Here is a 20694-nt window from a genome sequence, read left to right on the forward strand (position 1 = left end):
ATTAGGACGAATTATTAATATTTATGTTTGATACTTTTGGAGTCGGTGCAGACAAACTTTACATGTTTCATAATCTTGGCACCGACTCCAGAAGTATCAATCATGGTATACCTACATAAATATTAATAATTCGTCCTAATAAATAAGTAGGTAATTAGTAATTATTTTTCTACTTTTTAGTGTAGGTTTTTTGGAGTCGGTTTTATTTTTTTTTATAAAATTTTTATTACTGAAAACTACACTACTTACTCTTGCGTATCGAATCAAAACCTTCCCAAGATTTGGTAAACAATGTAGCTTAGGTAGGTCCTTTATTTGTATGTTTCGTCGATTATGTAAAAATATGTGTAACTATGAAATACCTAACTGCCTTGGTCGCGCATTAGATACGATCAATTACAAATTCCCAAGTGTCCGTGTAATATTGGACAGACAAAACAATGGTACTAGGTATGTCCTCACCCACGGAACTCATACAGTCCTATTTACGATTCCACGCAGTCTCCGAAGACAGGAAGCAGCGGCCATAACGAAGGAATCCGTGAACAGGCATTTTAATGTCCCGGGACACAAAGCAATTTGCGCTGCGGAGCTAAAGTAACTGGCGTAATGACGGGCTATTATTCTGTAAGGAATGTTAGCTGTAGCTAGGTGAGCCTTTTATTACCATAGTGATATCTTTTGTGTACCAAGTTTTAATATTTCTACTGCAATGGTAACACGCTCACTTTATTCAGGTTCAATATTACCTACTACACCTATCTATGTGGATACCATCCACCACCATCTCAGCACGCAAGCCTTCCCGAAAATCATGATCCTCTTTTTTCATCCAGCTATCTTGTAATGGTCGCCCTATCGATACATATTGCTTTACATCAGCGTGACTTTTGAAAATTCGTCAAGGCCCGATGCTGTCTAGGCCAGCATGTCTAGATAGAAAGTAACAATCAATACAGCTAAGTTTTCAGTTAAATGTTACGAATGTGCCCCAGGCACGATTGTAGCTCGCAAACCTTGAATCGTACGTTCACTAAGGAATACCTATGAGCATTTTATATAGACCTACGCCTCCGTTTGCATGCTAATTTTGGTTTTATGTGATCGATGGTTCGTTGGAAATCGTCGTGTAACCCACGGACTTACCGAACATCTAAGGCCAGAATTAATAACAACTGTCTACAGTATTTTTGCGCACGGGTTATGCATAGCTTATTTTTATTGCTTTATAACATAGAAACAAGAATAACAACAAAAAATTGTTCTGAATTTGCTTTTATGTGTAAAAAATAGAAAAATTCATATCAATGAATGTATGAAACATGAACATAGAGATGATGTAATTTGTTGCCAAATATTTTTTTTTCTTTCTTTCTTTCATTCTTTCTAATTATTAAAACATAACAAACATCCATTTAAGATTCATTCTCACAAGAGAAAAATTAAAATGGAGTCCAAATATTTATTAAAAATGAAAAGTTCTAATTTCCTGTCATGTTCCATAGAATATTTTTTTCATAAAAATCTAACCCTATCATGCTTTTAGTATACTGGCCTTGGTAACGTCGTTTCTCAAATCCCACTATATTTTGATGAAAGCGTGCCCCTTGTTCTTGCGAATAAGCCCCCATAATTATTTATAAATATATCCCAATGAGAATGTGACGTGCATCTTGAGAGACATTCTACTATGAAGATGGAAAATTCAAATCGCTATAACTTCTTAAAAAGCAAATATTTTCGATTTGTAATCGCACTTTTTTATATACATTTGCTTATATAATCAGAATATAATAAGTAAAATCTATGCGCAAAAAAATATTTTTTTTTTGTTGACCTGTGTAATTACTGTATGCTCTACTTCTATCTACAGGAATGTTACAGTTTCTGAGATAAAGGTAGTCTGTTAACCTACATAGGAATATAGGTACCTAATACTATTGATGCTGTTAGTATCTATGCGGTTGCGGATTCGAGGGCAAAGACTAAGGCTATTTAAATAACTACTCGATCGATATGTCTATGACCTACCTACACTACAAGCAAAATGTGAAACTGTTACTTAATTAGCATACGTTAACCCTCGCGTAGAAAGTCCTTAAAACAAAACCTAAGTGGTTTTTCAAGTTTCGTGAAGTTTATTCATGAATAAAGATAAAAGAACAGTAAATTAAGACTTTCAATAAAGGTAAGGTATCGTTCACACTCCCCAAAGTGACCAATGTTAGTGACAATATTTAATGACGGCAGGTTTAACTTGCATAGTAAAATGCTGAGTCATCTCAGTTGTGACGTGCGACCTCTACGTCCTTGCGCAGACGTCCTCCTAACCCCAACCACAAAGTAACTGAGACGTCGAACTTTTTATGCGTGTTGTGACTTGTGAGAGCCGTTTGCGATCGCCCATGCGTGTCATTAACGGACAAGAATACCTGCCACGAATCAATGTGATCTGAATTATCGTTATAATTAAGATGGTGTCGTGAAGCAAAAATTAAGATAACTACTTCGTCGTAACTTTGATGTTACTTTCTTCTTTTACGGTTCCAATTGTAAACAACATTGTTAAACCTGCGACGTAAAAAGGAATCGGGCAACCGGTTGGCGCTCTTACTTTGTGCAGTTTGGTCAAAGAAACGCAATTATTTTTTTCGCATTTTGCTTGTCACTTTTATTTTTACCTTGAGGTACCGTAGGCCCGTAGCGTCGTCGTAGAGTTGTCATTTGTGTACCTACAACCTACTTGCTGTATTAACTGTAAGGCGGTTATCACACTGCGCCGCGCTCCGCCGCGGAGCGCGTGATTTTCATATAAAAAATCACGCGTGCGGACGCGTTGTCAGTGTGAAGCAGTGTTGGCACTAATCAATTAATTTTTTAATCAATTAATTAATTTGATTAATTTTAATCATGATTAAATTAATCCTGATTAAAATAATCATGATTAAAAAAGTAATCATAATCATGATTAATTTGTTAATCATTAATCAATAATCATTAATTTGATTAACTTGATTAACTTCTTAAATGTTCTATCGAAAACAATGTTAAAACATTGAATTCTAACATTAGATGTTTGGTTTTAGGCTACAATTCTATGACAGGTCATACCTAGATAAATATAAGGTAACCTAGACTGCCCCCCGCCCCCTTCCCTCGCTGAAACTTCCGGTGCAGTCTTCCGACCTCCCGTAGGAGGATATCAGTCCACTTCCCCTACCGTTCCAGCACCTACTTGCAACTCCACACGTTGCCCACGCGTGGGCTTCTCCCCGAAACTTCTGGTACGAAGTCTCCTGCACCTCCCCAACACGCAAAACTTCCTAGCTTAGCAACCCCACCCTTCTATTGAATTGCCCACGCGTGGGCTTCTCCCCGAAACTTCTGGTACGAAGTCTCCTGCACCTCCCCAACACGCAAAACCTCCTAGCTTAGCAACCCCACCCTTCTATTGAATTGCCCACGCGTGGGCCTCCCCCCGAAACTTCTGGTACGAACTCTCCTGCACCTCTCCAACACGCAAAACCTCCTAGCTTAGCAACCCCACCCTTCTATTGAATTGCCCACGCGTGGGCCTCCCCCCGAAACTTCTGTTACGAACTCTCCTGCACCTCCCCAACACGCAAAACCTCCTAGTTTAGCAACCCCACCCTTCTATTGAATTGCCCACGCGTGGGCTTCTCCCCGAAACTTCTGGTACGAAGTTTCCTGCACCTCCCCAACACGCAAAACTTCCTAGCTTAGCAACCCCACCCTTCTATTGAATTGCCCACGCGTGGGCCTCCCTCCGAAACTTCTGTTACGAACTCTCCTGCACCTCCCCAACACACAAAACGTCCTAGTTTAGCAACCCCACCTTTCCGTTGAATTGCCCACGCTTGCGCCTACCTTGGGGGGGGGGGGGGGGGGACTTCTCCCCTATCGTCAGCCAGCCCGCTTAACTTCTATTCTGACCCAATTTTGCTGGAGGATACCGGAAGAATAGAAGGAATTGTGAGAAACAAAACTAGTGCGATAAGTGTTTTGAGTAGTGAAAATTGACGCAGTTTTTTGGGAAAACGACAGTACAACTCCAGATCCCCCCTTTGCTAGATATTTTATAAGTCGCTTTATATCGGGTACCTTTTCATACACTCCCAACCCTTTTCTTATGAAAATAGTAGATAGTTAATCAAATAATCAAATTAACGATTAATGATTATGATTAATTAATCTTAATCAAAATTTTTGATTAATGATTAACTAATCATAATCAAAAAAAATTGATTATGATTTTAATCATTAATTTTTAATCATTAATCAGATTAACTTTTTGCCAACACTGGTGTGAAGTGCCGCGCGTGTTTTCTATACAAACTGAGGTACTTGCATACAATTATTAAATCTATCGCCCCGCGCTCCGCGGCGGAGCGCGGCGCAGTGTGATAACCGCCTAATTTCTACATTGCATTCAGGTGTTTGTGGTCATCGATATAAAATTCACCAAAACATCAAAATAAGGGCTACAATTTTAACATCCTCAAGCAAATTTGAAAACTATGGCATCCTATTTTAAAGGGGAGCTCACGCGTAAAATATTACGTTACATCATACGAATTCGTCGGCCGGCTCGACAGTTGGTATGCCGCTTAGCAGAACGTGACGGCATGAATGAATGGGGTGGCTCAAAAGGCAGGAAGCCATGGTGGCGAAGTGCAAGGGCGCGTATAGTCGCGTCGGCCATTGTGACGTCATGCGTAATTGCTGGTCGTTGGTCTATTGGAAAAGAAAAAAGATAAAAGCACCGGCGCACCTGCATAGCTCCTGTTGGGAATTCCCAATTCTTCACGGGATCTTTATTTCTCAATTCGGGCAGATTACTACTATATCTATAGAGCATTTCATACAGTATAATTTGTTCTTTTTTCGCAACAAAACACAATATTGCTAAAACCCGGTGTCGGCACGTCCGTCTATTCTTTACTATGCCCACCCCCGCTGTCTGTTGGTCAACTCCTCTAGGTAGTAAATCGATTTCCTTGCGAAATGTAACTAACAATAGAATTACAAGCGTAGGAATAGCAATTGAAATGTGCAGTCAAATGGTTAACAATAGGCGCCATAGATCAAATCGTGAAAAGTTGTTAGCATGAAAATAACTGTTGAACTTGATGAAAGATAGTGGCGAAATATTTGCATTTGAATTTATTAGACCATAATTTTAACAATAGGTACCTACCAAAGCATAAACTCACATAAATATTCTTGATATTAGTGTCTCAGTCTGCCTCAGAAAGAATTATTGCCCGTGGCATGATAAAAAACGCAATCGTAACTCCTAATATATATATATATTATATGTAATATATATATATATAATATATATATAATATATATATATATTTTATGTGACAGGAGCCAAACGAGCAGACGGATTTTAAAACACTCTTATCAAAAGAGTTCTTTAGACATGGGTTCCCCACCTAAACATATTTTTTTTAATTGCCGTTAAAAAAGTCTAGGCTATGTGACTATGACACAAGGCACAATATTCAACCGCACATCTCTTCTTTCCAGGGTAAACACCAAAGCGGTATCACGTTCACCAGCACAGAAGAGCCGGTGAAGACCGACAAGCCGTTCCCTGACATCCGGCTGGTGGACGGACCCTCGATCCTGGCTGGAAGGGTGCAGCTCCTGCACCGCGGCCAGTGGCGGTCCGTCTGCACCAACTCGAGGAAGTGAGTCCAAACAGACTAATTAAAGACAAATAGTTGTATGTAATATGTTCATACACACCAGGAATGCTGTAATTTGAAACCGAAAGTCAGGTTATGAAATTGAAACGACCTGGATATCGTATTTTACACAACTTTTACACCTTCTGATTTTATCCAGTTATGATGGTCTTCAGATAGAATCAGGGTAATCATAAAGCTTTGAGGTTTATTAACGTCTCCAGAACCTAAATTAACTGTAATTAGTAACTCATTAAGTTTTACATTTCCTACGTGATGTAGGTAGGTTTGTTTTTCGAAGTTTTTTATTGGTAGGTACATGTGTCGATGAGTCTCATTAAATTAGCTTTCGTAATCACACGATGCTTTGGTGCTCATTCTAATGGGGAACTTGTTTTTTCCAGTTGGACCATCAACGATATGGAGACTGCGTGCAGGCAGCTCGGCTTCATGGGCGGCTCCTTCTACAACTGGATGGACCGGCAGCCCGGCCGCCGCGTGCGCCTGCTCTTCGAGGAGCCCAAGTGCAAGGGCACCGAGTACGATCTCTTCCAGTGCGATTGGAACTCCCGTCAGCTCGGCTCAGGAGTCTGCGACTTCCACCCTGACCTCGCCATCCAGTGCCTCCCACATCACGACGACAACGAACTCGGTAGCTCCGGACGACACTGGAGAGGCATACGATTCGAACACGCTGTCTTCGAACGAATACTCACAGCAGTAAACACTTTATACGTCCCCACATCGATGTCTAGACTCGTACACGTAGCCATAAAAAACGCCGGCTTGGGTAGGGATAACAATGCGACTAGTGCCTTAGACATAATTGGAGTGCCGCCGGTAATGGAAGACATTGAGATATCCAACTCCGCTTTTAACGCTATCAATGTGACGTCACCCAACGCTCCCATCGTTATAAACAACTGCACTATACAGAACAATAGAGGCTACGGTGTCTACGTGAACTCTACGTACGGCATGGCTAGGATCGAGAATTGCCTGATCCACGACAACGGCGGCGACGGGGTCAAATACGTGGTGCACGAAATGAATATAGACGAGAGGCTCGACCGTAGCGAAATATTCGACCTGTGCACGCTGGCGTCCACGCCTAGTCAAACGTTTCCATTGCAGATGTCTATCGAACAATCTCGATACTCCAACATGGAAAGGGATTGCAGCCAAAGATTCTTTACTAGATCCGATCACGTTTTAACATTAAACTTTATCAAACTCCTGACGAATCAGAATGAGACTGGGGAAATTTATGTTTACGACGGCCTCACGGCAGACGATAGACTGTTACTTACGTTTAGCATAAGAAACCATACTCGACCCCAGAGTGTAGCTTCCACGAGAAATCGAATGTTTGTGAGATTCAGGGCCAATACCAGAACTGATATTGTTGGCTTCCTGAGATTGACATCGGGAGTGAGCAAAACATATGATTTGAATGTGACCGATACCATCATATCTGATAACAACGGTCGAGGTGTTGCCATTGAGAATTTAAGGTCACAGATTCATATTCATCGCACGTCAATATCTAATAATAACCATGTCGCTGGTCTGCATGTTGTGAGTGGAGCAGGAGATGTAAATGTGACTGAGAGTAGAATATCGTTCAACCAAGGCGATGGTATAAACATCACAATGACTGGAGGAAACCGAAATGTGTCGAGAAGTATTTTGAGCTCGAACCAAGGATACGGTGTAGCTGTGTGGCTAAACAACACTCAAGAGACTGAATACATATCAATAAATCAAACCACTGTTGTAGAATACTCAGAGATATTTAAAAATCTGGATGTTGGTATTTTGCATGGGAATTTCTGCGGTGATAGTTGGGTGAATATCACTGGCAATTGGTTTAATACTAGCATGGAAAGCACTATAGAAATATCAACGTGCTGGAGATTGAATAATCCTGTTAGATTGCTCAATTTACAGATAGGTCACAATAGGTTCTATCAAAACCTAAAAGTTCCTTTGAAAATTCAACCAGCTTTAAATGTGATGGGACGGATAGAATATAATTACTTTGAACATGGAAACTTTGGTGCGATCGTAATAATGAATCGAATAGAAGGGAAACACATAGAAGAATTTGAAATACTACCGGCCAGATTCCAGATACAACATAACTATTTTGCTGGTAATAAGGGTCCATTTGTTGTAAATCTTGGCCTTTCACCCTATAGTGACATCCAATACATATTATTTTCAAGAAACTTTCTACGAGACAACAAAATAAGAGAACCATTTGAGCCGCTGGAAGGTGTGTCATCTCGACTTATTCCTCGAAGTAGAGTAGCAGCTGCAATAGTACTTGCATCCAGTAACATCGATGTCTTTAGAAATATAATTAACAACCCCGAAGCTCAGTATGAAATAGGTTCACACGTTGAAGACCAAAGCAAGTTCCTCAATTGCACATACAACTGGCTTGGTTTCGGTGAGGAAGAAAAAGTTTACAATAGATTGTTCCATAGGAAGGATAGATACAATTTGGCTAAAATACTTTATATGCCCTACCTCCTGCATAGCAGTAACCCCGGTGCTACTCAAATAAATTATAATTCACTACACGTTCCTCAATTTAATGTACCAGGTACGTTTGTTGTGGGCGGAGAAGTAGAGGGTATAGAAATTCTAAGAGCAGGAGAATACGATGTAGACAAAGACATTAATATTAGACCTGGAGGTAAACTTATATTGCAGTCAGGAGTCACATTGAAATTTCCGCCAGCTATAGGAATAATGGTTGCAGGAAAACTTGAAGCTAGAGGCAAACGTCCCAATGATATCACATTTACACTGAAAGAAGAGATTATCATGACGAACGATAGTGTTTATGAAACTGATACTGAAATGGAACCTACTACACCAGGTTACATTGAACCAATCGTGCCTATAAGACTTTTGGGAGGCCGCACACCACATGAAGGTAGGCTACAGGTTAGAATAGACGAAAAATGGGGAACAGTATGCAACTACCGATGGAATATAATCAACGCTGCAGTAGTTTGTAACCAACTTGGATTAGTTCTAAATCCAAATGACTGGTTTTTAGAACCTAATGAAATACCAACTGCTGGAATGAACGAAGAAACTATTTTGTCCAACGTTGAGTGCACAGAATTTGATACTGATATTACTAAATGCAAAGCTGAGACGAGGGAAAATTTTGAGAATTCATGCGATCACGATAACGATGTAGGTATACGGTGCTATGAAACAAGTTGGGCAGGGTTGAGATTTAGCGTTATTTCAGAGAGAACAGACTTACAATATATCACTATCGAGAAAGCTGGACTCCTTGATTACTCGTCAAATGCCTTCAAACCTGCACTTCAAGTTGATTTTGCACGGCATGGCCTTGAAAGCGTTAAGATATCAAACAATTACCACGATGGCCTGGGCATCTTGTATTCGGACTTGTACAGTGCCGATGCTGTTAATACTGTCAGAAATTCAGAATTCAGCAACAACAGAGGCAGCGGTATAAGCTTCAAGCAACTTGGTCTAAAAGTATTCACATCTGTGATAGAAAATAATGAAGTCGCTGGCATATCTCATAATCCTCATTTGACTGGACCCCAACAGAGAGAATTAGCCGGGTGGTTTAATTTGGATCCTGGCTTTAATATGGATGAATCCAGTTACCGACCTATTTTTATACCAGAGTACGAAACCGATATTAGTTTAGTGAACGGAGAGACAAGATACTTAGTTTTCACTAAACATTACGGCGAAAACATTGCTAAAACTTACAATATAAAATGTAATCCTGGTTTCGTTCTTGGACTGCAACTGTTAAACCCTATCCACAACTTCTCTTCAGAAAGTATTTGTATTTATGATTCCCAGAATATTAATGAAGGCAGTACACAATGGTGTCTAGACCGTGATTTGTCAACATTCCCGACCACGAGCAGTAGTTTTGGCGTGGTGCTAACGTACGAGAGTGGTAATGCCGCTTTAGGAGCCGTGGTACTGGTAGTCAGTTCTGTCCCTGCACCAGTTCAAAATATCAGAAACAGAATAATCAAGGGTCCCGTACCTACTTTGCAAGTCACGAATTCTAAAATCAAAGGGAATACTATCGGTGTAAAGGCTCTCTATTACAACAGATTCCTAAATGAAATAGGAGACCACTTTTTGCGCAAAGCTAATGAGACTATCAAAATATTTAATTGTGAAATTGCTCATAATAAAGAAGAAGCAATTTATGTTAACACGCCTTTCTGGGATATCCACGAAAGTAATATTACCGAAATAACTATTATGATTAATAGCAGTTTGATTACTGATAATGGAAAAGGAATTTACCACTTTGCAAGAGATTTGAGAAGTGCTAATAACCTTTATCACTACGTATTACAAGATAACACATTCGAAAGGAATAAGTTAGGAGGATTTGATGTGGCACTACCCTACGTTTGGCAATATAACGAAAATTTCACTCATTCGATCTACATGCACAACAATACATGGCGAAGTAATCAAAACTTCGGTATGATCATAGATGGACATTTCGCTGAGGTCAATATTACGAAGAATGTGTTCACTGATAACAATTGCAAGTCAGGATTGATATCGATTAGGGGAATGGAGAAGAAAATGAGAATCGATGGTAATTTTATAGAAAAGAACTTCGGGCAGTTCATGGTTCAGTTTTACATGGACAGTCAAAGCGAGATTATGGGTATTGTTTATGCCGTGTTTGTTTACAACCAAGTAAAAAATAATAGACACAGCATGATGATGAATAGAGGATCAATAATAAGAAGTATAGATCCAACTTACGTTATCGGATTCAAGGGTATACAGAAAGTAAAAGTGAGTAGAAACTTATTTGGAAACAATGACTTGCAATATACTTTAGTTGCTGGAATACGAACAGCTAAAATCAATAATCTCTTGGATTTGACTGAAAACTGGTGGGGAAGTTCAGTTCAGAAGGATATAAAGAAGCAGATTTTCGATTTTGATGATTGGAATAATCATGCTATCGCTACTTACCTGCCCTATTTACTAGAAGATAATCTTGACTCTAGCGTATCGGCTACCTTTAGTACTGATTCTACTATGGACACAAATGAACTTGGTGGGCGACTACTTTCTGATTTTATTCTTGAATCTCGGTTAGCTCCATACACGGTGAAAGCTGATATCACCGTGATGCCTGACGTAACTTTAACGATCAACCCAGGTGTTATATTGGAATTTGCCCCTAATGTTGGCATACTTGTTATGGGAAGACTTGAAGCGATTGGCCACAGTCAATCGCCTATAATAATGAAACCCATCGAAATGGCGAAAAATTCGGAATTCAATAGAATCGAAAAGCGAGCAATCGGTCAATATTCGCCTAGTCATCATAAACAAAGACGGCAACTAGAAAATTTTGTTGTAGAAAACTCTATAAGACTTTGCACAGCAAGAAACTGTTCTGTTGGCGATAACTTAGTGGAAAGAAAGAACGAAGGTTTCCTGGAATACTATAATAGAACAACTCTCCAGTGGGTGCCAATGTGTGATAATAGATTTACGGAAAGAAACGCTCAAGTAGTGTGCCGAGAATTGGGATTCGACCCAATCAATGTGTTCTTTGCTCATGATCGTCGAGTGGAATACCATAGTAATTCACTGTCCAGGATCTGGTCTTGGCCAGAACCTTTGCAATGCGTTGGAACTGAAGATCGCTATGATGATTGTCCTATAAGGCTTAACGGTCAACTTTATGGTCACAGACACGAATGTAAGTGGGATTCCAAGTTTGTATTCATTCACTGTGGTACAAGAAACTTGGATGAAAACCTTGACTATTGGGGCGGTATAAGATTCACAAATCCTGAATTTGAATACTCTTTGTACGAACATCGAATTCACGATCATCATACTCATGACACAATGAAGAAGGTTGAAAGTTCAATGGCGCACGTACAAATTATGGGGGCAGGTATTCTTCACAATGAGAAATCGCCCGCAATTCAAAGCATCACAAGAAATCCTAATATTAGAAACGTTAACATCACTAAATGTGCTCACCACGGTATTAATCTCATATCACCAACGGATACGATTGACATGAGGTTTACTTCCGTTAATGATGTATTGGGCGAAGGAGTAAACACAATATCTCTCACTGGAGAAGGCAGAGAATCAGAAGAATCTAGTTTTACGCCTTTAAAAGATCTGAATCTTCCGTATCATCTGTTTTCCCTAATTAACATTTGTGATAGCAGCAAAATGATCGTCGTTGAAGAGAGAGTATTGCTTTACTACAAATATGATAACAATCCAGTTAACTGTGTCAAGATCTTCAAGAGCATGTATAGAGTCAAGCCTTTTGGATTTAGATTATTGCAATTTAATTTATTCAATCACACTCAAGATTATGGTAAAAGAGATTCATTGACTCTTTATGATGGGGATATCTATAACATCACGGCACCTATGATTGGCTACTTGGAGAACGGATCACCTGATGAAAAGAAGCTATTCAGGACTGACGGAGGAAGCTTGAGCGTCAAACTCTTTGCTAATGGTGCATCAGCTGTCCACGGCTTCATTGCTGAGATCGTCACGTTGCCAATATCTGCTATTGGAATCAGTAAGTTTCAAAATAACTATGCAAATATGTACTTTGAACATCTTTGTTAATTATTCTGATTTTGACATTGTCTTTGCAGGTCGAGACGTCCAGCACAATATATCCAACAGTGAATTCATAAATAATAGAGATGGTGCTATTACATATCAATCTGTGGGCGAGGTCAATCCGTTGGTTGCTATCACTCGGAATGAAATCTCAGGAAACTGCCTCAAGTTGTACGGAAACTTCACCTCCTGCCAAGCTGCTGTCAGAGTCGATGTCCAAAATACGCAGACTTTGGTGTTCAGAGTGAGCATAATCAGCAATTTATTGATATTATTCTTCTTTATCTATATCTTCTATAATATAACTTTGTTTTGTAAATTCTAGAACAATCTCATTCGGAAAAATGTTGGAGGTCTATTGGTTAGAGCTGACTCACGAGGATCAGCAACGTCTCTGCGTGGGTGGATACACAATAATCTCTTCTTTGGTAATCATGACTTGCCTTGTCTTCAAGTGGAAGGTGAGTTGAAATTTTCTTGAAGGTTTTGTTATGAAGATTTAAGGTGGCATTAGGATCTTTTCTAATTTGTTCACTAACATTTCAGGTCGCCAGTCGTCCCCGTACCAAGAAGTAACAATCTACCGCAACTACTTCACTCGGAACAACGTCCCATTCAAGGATGTGATAGTGCTCCGACAGGTCGTCTCCAACTTCACTTTTAATTACGTTCACGGCAACACGGGCCAGAGGATCCTCGAGGTATCAGGCTTCGACAAAGTCAGACTGCCAATCTACCAAACCACTTCACACAATGGATTTTACAAGTGAGTTTAGCTTTACTAAACTTAATTTAGATTTCGTCAAATTGATTGAAATTTTTTAATCATTTTTTTTATATTTATTTTTTAGAAACTATGCATTAGATCGGGAAGGCAGAGCCACAGTCGTAGCGGGCACCGCCGGACAGCATTATGTTGATAACATTTTCTTTAACCCAGACAATGATTACGAGATGATAACTGTCAACAGATCTATGTAAGTATTTTGCTGTTTGTGGGATATTACGGTATACTCATCATAGTTAATGATGAATATTGGCTTATTAAAAACCCTTTACCTATAAAAATGCATGTTTCCATTTACCTAAATAGTAAACATAATTTCAATAATGTAATATCTAACTAGATGATAATATTATCATTTATTGTGGTTATTACGAATTTATGTTGCATGAATTAAATTATTCAAAATGATGGAAAACAATTTTGTGACTTACATTTAATTCTAAGTTATAAAGTGGCTGATAAACAAATTTATTTGCATGTTTCTGTTGCATGGCTGCCCTTGGACCATAGCTTTCTTGACTATAACCCAAACGTCATGAGGTAAGATTTTGTTCTCATTTATCTACAATTTGTGGTTTATGATGAAAATCAGTATCATTTTACTTTGCACTTTATTATTCAAGATATTTTTATGTGAACTTAAAATTCCAGTGCCCTGGATCTTTGGCGGACACGTATAGACGCCAAACACAACTTCTGGAGTTACAACGAAACCTTGGCTGTAGCCGGTCGGATTAGGGATCAGTCGGACAACCCATTGCTACTGGAGGTGGACTACCGACCCTTCTATATGAACAACCAGACGGTGCTAGGTGGAGGCAAGTGCCCGCCAGGCTGGGACGTGGTCGCTGACACTTGCTATATGTACGTGGGCGCGCCCATGACTTATGAAGAAGCGAGATTGTTCTGTTTGGTGAGTTATCAAAATTAAATTATGAATTTACAGGTTCACATTTTACATGCTTGTTTCAATTTACTACAAATTCGGTTGAGCAATTGATTTACCTATGAAATTTGGTTCTACCTTCGTCTTGATCATCACTGTCCATCAGGTGTCATTTGATTAAGTAAATAAAAAGTCACCGAATAGTCACCAAATCTGCCGTTTGATCACTAGAACTTTCCACTCTCAATCTAATTTCGGATAAAATAGATATTTTTTCTTGTACTCTGAGTGAATTTAATAAGGCATCATTATTAAGTAATTGTTATATTATTATGTTATGTGTAGGTTTGTATGTAGGTAGGTGGTTACTAGTTGTGTATTTGACGTTGTGTATGTTGATGTGTTGTCTTCGCTGTCGCAGTGTGATGTCCTGTGATGACAGTGAAGTGTTGTTGTTATTGTAAATAAATAAATAAAAATAAATAAATAAACTATTGATGATGTCTTTCCTTACATTCAGTCGGACAACGCGTCAATGCCATACGTGAGCAGCAACTACGCGGCGCTGTACGAGTTCATCCAGCGACAGAACCAGTGGTTCCAGTACGGCGACCGCGTGTGGGTCAACCACATCGACTACGTCACGCAGTGCACCTCCTTCTCTTTCTCCACCATCGACGTCACCGACTGTAACCAGAAGAATGCTTTCATTTGCGAAATCGGTGAGTGTAGCTAAAGTATTAGATACATGAATGGGTTCATCGAGTTCATCTAGCGGCAGAACCAGTGGTTAGAGTACGGCGATCGCGTGTGGGTCAACCATATCGACTACGTCACGCAGTGCACCTCCTCCACCATCGACGTCACCGACTGCAACCAGAAGAATGCTTTCATTTGCGAGATCGGTGAGTGTAGCTAAAGTATTAGATACATGAATGGTTTCATCGAGTTCATCCAGCGTCAGAACCAGTGGTTCCAGTACGGCGACCGCGTGTGGGTCAACCACATCGACTACGTCACGCAGTGCACCTCCTTCTCATTCTCAACCATCGATGTCACCGACTGTAACCAGAAGAACGCATTTATTTGCGAGATCGGTGAGTGTAGCTAAAGTATTAGATACATGAATGGTTTCCTCGAGTTCATCTAGCGTCAGAACCAGTGGTTAGAGTACGGCGACCGCGAATGGGTCAACCATATCGACTACGTCACGCAGTGCACCTCCTCCACCATCGACGTCACCGACTGCAACCAGAAGAACGCTTTCATTTGCGAGATCGGTGAGTGTAGCTAAAGTAATACCCCCTTACTAATAAAAAGTTACACAGTTGTTGAACACTGTTTTAAAATGACATTTCCATACTAAACGTCACTTTAAAACACTGTTCAACGAGCGTGTAAGTTTTATTAGTAAGGGTGTTAGATACATGAATGGTTTCCTCGAGTTCATCCAGCGTCAGAACCAGTGGTTCCAGTACGGCGACCGCGTGTGGGTCAACCACATCGACTACGTCACGCAGTGCACCTCCTTCTCTTTCTCCACCATCGACGTCACCGACTGCAACCAGAAGAACGCATTTATTTGCGAGATCGGTGAGTGTAGCTAAAGTATTAGATACATGAATGGGTTCATCGAGTTCATCTAGCGGCAGAACCAGTGGTTAGAGTACGGCGACCGCGTGTGGGTCAACCACATCGACTACGTCACGCAGTGCACCTCCTTCTCCACCATCGACGTCACCGACTGTAACCAGAAGAACGCTTTCATTTGCGAAATCGGTGAGTGTAGCTAAAGTATTAGATACATGAATGGTTTCATCGAGTTCATCCAGCGACAGAACCAGTGGTTTCAGTACGGCGACCGCGTGTGGGTCAACCACATCGACTACGTCACGCAGTGCACCTCCTTCTCTTTCTCCACCATCGACGTCACCGACTGCAACCAGAAGAACGCTTTTATTTGCGAGATCGGTGAGTGTAGCTAAAGTAATAGATAATACATGAATGGTTTCATCGAGTTCATCTAGCGGCAGAACCAGTGGTTAGAGTACGGCGACCGCGTGTGGGTCAACCATATCGACTACGTCACGCAGTGCACCTCCTCCACCATCGACGTCACGTCACCGACTGCAACCAGAAGAATGCTTTTATTTGCGAAATAGGTGAGTGTAGCTAAAGAATTAGATAGGTACATGAATGGGCTCATCGAGTTCATCTAGCGACAGAACCTGTGGTTAGAATACGGGGACCGCGTGTGGGTCAACCACATCGACTACGTCACGCAGTGCACCTCCTTCTCTTTCTCCACCATCGACGTCACCGACTGCAACCAGAAGAACGCTTTCATTTGCGAGATCGGTGAGTGTAGCTAAAGTATTATTACAAAGACTAACCATTCAAGAGAAGAGAATAATTTTATCAGAAAGTTGTGATACTTCAAGTTAATCCAAAGACCACTACACAAGTTTCTTTCACCCCATTTACTTTAAATCCATTTGTTTAGGCCGTGCCTTTATCAGTCCAAGTACTATGCCTAGTTGAATAATAAGGAAAATAATAAAAGGATTTACCTACTTAAGCAATGTTGGTAGATATTGCAGAATAAAAGCGATACATAATAAAAATTGGTCCTTCGAGCCGGATAGTTTGTAATAAAAGCGATGTAACACCCGTATTCACCAACATTACTATGAGGTCTTACAGTGCGAGTGGACGCACAGGGTGACGCACGAACCAATCACAGAGCTCTTTTCAACACTGCGTTCGATTTGCTGCTTCACTTAAGCAAGCATCGTTTGTTAATACGGGCGTTATGTTACTTTTATTCTAGCAAATAAATTATTGAATTTGAATTTATGTGTATGTGTGATGTTAGCGACTTATTATTTATGATGTTGTCACACACACAGACCCGAAGATCTCAATCGACCCGATGTCGTGGCGCGGCGACATGCTAGCCGTGGCGTTCATCGGCGTGCTGGCCGCTACCGTGCTGCTGGTCGGCGCCGCGCTCGTCTGCTGGTACTCCAAGTCTAAGCACAGGTAGGCACTTCTTCTTGCATTGTCTGAGGTGGAATTGTGTAAAGCAATCTTAATCATTTGACAGTTCATAACGTACGATTATTCTATCAAACGCTTTGTTTAACTGACTTTATCGTATGTTATGAACTGTCAAATGATTACGATTGCTTTACACATTTCCACCTCTGGACTGTAACAAAAAAGGATGTCACAACCCTATCGAACTTTAAGTTGTTATACGCGTCTGACATGGTCCAATCGCCTTAAATGCTCTTTGAAGCAAGGATTTTTTCTAACATCATGTTGATTTAACCCTGGAATGTATTTAACCCTTTAACAGCCGTGCACGTACTCAGTCCGTGATTATAATATTATGATTATACACATATTCCAGCGGTTAAAGTGTTAATATCCAAACTAGGAACAAAGTGATTTTGAAATACTTGTATCGAAATCTTGAATTTGGAAATCGACCTCGAATTTTTGTGTCAACAGTTTCACTGTATTGCTCTGGACCATGCAAACGGCATGTCTTAAGCCCATCTCTAAACGCCTGCCGAAAAATATAAAAGCATCTAAAGCCTGGTCCGTGAGCACGTAGAATTTTGTCCAAAGACCCCCTCGCGCGTAATTATGTTGCTGTCGCGCTCGCACAATCGCGACAGCAATATAATTACGCGCGAGCGATAAGGATGGGTAGTTTGGGGTCATTGGACAGGGGTGCGATGGTGAGGGACCTCCTCGTGGTGCACCCTGGGCAACGTCCGCGTGATCTGTTCACGCGGGCGGCTAACTTCTCACCTGCGCGGCAGGTCTCGTCAACTCGGCGGGCCTGTCGGGCAACCCGTAACCCACAATTGAGTGGGCCGGGGGCCGTCGAGGCATTTGCCCGGGCCACGATGCAGGGGACATCTTTAAAAACCCCCACAGGTGGGGGCTGGCGGGGCGTTTGCCCGGGCCCATTCTTTGGAGGGCCGCTCTCGGTACTTCTCTGATCAACAGAGCTGACCGAGCAGCGGCATAGAGCATACCGTAACCCGCTACGGCGGGCCGGGGGTTCTGTTTTACCAGGGCCGCGAGGAGAAAACCTCTATAAAAAACTACTGGAGGAGGGGATTGGGGGTTCCCTCGAAGCCAGAGAGGCTCGCTCGTGAGCGAACCTCTAGCCTGAGGCGGAGCTGCGGACGAATGTCCAACCAGGACAATAACTCGCGGCTCCGTTTCTTTGGGCTTTGGTGGAAACCGTCGGGTTTTAGTGGGTAGGCCCCGCCTTTAGTGGCTAGGCGGGGAGAGTCCCACATAACCCACTGGTCGTCCCCATAGACCAGTGGGTATGCGCAAAGCATTTCCCGACGAAAAAAAAAAAAAAAAAGGGGTCATTGGACAAAATTCTACGTGCTCACAGACTGGGCTTTAGTAGAAACATTGAACAGAAAACTCAAAAACCACCTTATACACTCGACAATAACGTTCACATTGTGTTTGCAGACACCTGCAGCGCCTGGAGCGCCGCAACTCGATCCGGCAGTCGCTGCACTCCGTGCGCTCCATCGGCAGCATCAACGGGCTCTCCGACACCGCCTACCGACGCAAGCTCGCGCAAATGGTACGCAATCATTTTGTGAACACCCTGTATAAATGGTTTTGATTTGTAGTAGGCTTGCCGACACCGCCTACCGACGCAAGCTCGCGCAAATGGTACGCAATCATTTTGTGAACACCCTGTATAAATGGTTTTGATTTGTAGTAGGCTCGCCGACACCGCCTACCGACGCAAGCTCGCGCAAATGGTACGCAATCATTTTGTGAACACCCTGTATAAATGGTTTTGATTTGTAGTAGGCTCGCCGACACCGCCTACCGACGCAAGCTCGCACAAATGGTACGCAATCATTTTGTGAACACCCTGTATAAATGGTTTTGATTTGTAGTAGGCTCGCCGACACCGCCTACCGACGCAAGCTCGCGCAAATGGTACGCAATCATTTTGTGAACACCCTGTATAAATGGTTTTGATTTGTAGTAGGCTCGCCGACACCGCCTACCGACGCAAGCTCGCGCAAATGGTACGCAATCATTTTGTGAACACCCTGTATAAATGGTTTTGATTTGTAGTAGGCTCGCCGACACCGCCTACCGACGCAAGCTCGCGCAAATGGTACGCACTCATTTTGTGAACACCCTGTATAAATGGTTTTGATTATTTTGTAGTAGGCTCTCCGACACCGCCTACCGACGCAAGCTCGCGCAAATGGTACGCAATCATTTTGTGAACATCCTGTATAAATGGTTTTGATTTGTAGTAGGCTCTCCGACACCGCCTACCGACGCAAGCTCGCGCAAATGGTACGCAATCATTTTGTGAACGTCCTGTATAAATGGTTTTGATTTGTAGTAACAAAATGCAGTAAAAACAAATGGAAAGTCAGAGGTGTGTTTAATACCCTGAGCCTCAAGCTTATCAAATCAAATCATTTATTGCATTAGGTAGTTACATGTGTGGTTTGACAGTAGGTAAATGGTAGGATAGTACATCACATGCACCCTCATCAATGGGGTCCTTTTATGAGAGCAGACACCGCGATGGTGGAGCTCTAGGCATGTGTCCAAAGAGCCCATTGTTGGCAAAGGTCAGTTGTAGCTGGGCTGGCAGCTGTAAAAAGGATATATTTTTTTTAACTTTCTTCACACCCTTTTGCTATTTGGAACCGATTCACCCTACTAGTCTACTAAAGCCTGGTCCGTGAGCACGTAGAATCCCGTCCAATGACCCCAAGCTACCCATCCTTATCGCTCGCGCGTAATTATATTGCTGTCGCGACTGTGCGACGCGCGCCCGCAGTGAGTGTGCGAGCGCGACAGCAACATAATTACGTGCAATGGGGTCATTGGACGGGATTCTACGTGCTCACGGACCAGGCTTTACTTCTACTACTGCAAATCATGACGTCATTTTATAACCAACAATATTGTTCTAATTACAGAGTGCCCGCTCTACCGACACGCTCACCAAAGGCTCGGACTACCGCAAGATGCTCGCGTCCACCACCTCCATGGAATCGATGGAGAAGAGTCAGTTCAACTCCTCACTCGAAGACACACAGAGCTTCGACATCTACGAGGCGCACAACCCTAACGCGAATGTCATGCCGCTAAAGCATAGCACCTTCATGAAAAAACCTGCGTCTCCAGAGTATTCTATACCACAAAACAATAATCGACCCTACGAGAATACGCGGCCGTTCGATATCGCGTTCAGAAACGAGGGTTATAGAGACAACTCGGCGCCAGCTAGTGAGGCGCCTTCAGTGACGACTGAAGAGATGCCGATCATACATCATCCGGGTGGGATGACGTCACCGGAGGATACTTTATCGCCGAATAGTGATCAGTATTACACGTCAGATACGCTGCCGCTGCGAGGGCAGGGTAGCGATAGGGGCGAGGGCCGGGGCTTCGGGCCCAAGCTGTCGTTCCTGATGGAGCTGCGTTCACGCATGCCCGAGCCGCCGCTTCCTGCCGCGCCGCCCACTACGTTTGGACAGAGGGCTAATATTGCTGGTAAGTTGTTTGCTTGGGAGAAAATTTAAATTAAATATTTTGGACTTGTGGGATAT

General features: G+C 41.9%; 1 protein-coding gene across 2 annotated transcripts in view; it reads left to right on the forward strand.

The window, feature by feature from the left end:
- Window positions 1–20694, forward strand: part of LOC135072375 (protein bark beetle) — a 40964-nt gene that overhangs the window by 17972 nt on the left and 2298 nt on the right. The window contains exons 2-12 of one of the 2 annotated variants that reach the window (XM_063966277.1): window positions 5557–5720; window positions 6122–12336; window positions 12416–12627; window positions 12709–12844; window positions 12930–13149; window positions 13235–13360; window positions 13822–14083; window positions 14577–14778; window positions 16966–17098; window positions 18566–18683; window positions 20062–20638. In XM_063966277.1, coding sequence (XP_063822347.1) covers window positions 5557–5720; window positions 6122–12336; window positions 12416–12627; window positions 12709–12844; window positions 12930–13149; window positions 13235–13360; window positions 13822–14083; window positions 14577–14778; window positions 16966–17098; window positions 18566–18683; window positions 20062–20638 — 8365 coding nt within the window. Of the gene's footprint in view, window positions 1–5556; window positions 5721–6121; window positions 12337–12415; window positions 12628–12708; window positions 12845–12929; window positions 13150–13234; window positions 13361–13680; window positions 13711–13821; window positions 14084–14576; window positions 14815–16965; window positions 17099–18565; window positions 18684–20061; window positions 20639–20694 lie in introns of those variants that run through there. The other variant, XM_063966276.1, reaches the window with a different exon arrangement.

Source organism: Ostrinia nubilalis, chromosome 6 (assembly GCF_963855985.1).
Source record: "Ostrinia nubilalis chromosome 6, ilOstNubi1.1, whole genome shotgun sequence".
Lineage (NCBI taxonomy): Eukaryota > Metazoa > Arthropoda > Insecta > Lepidoptera > Crambidae > Ostrinia > Ostrinia nubilalis.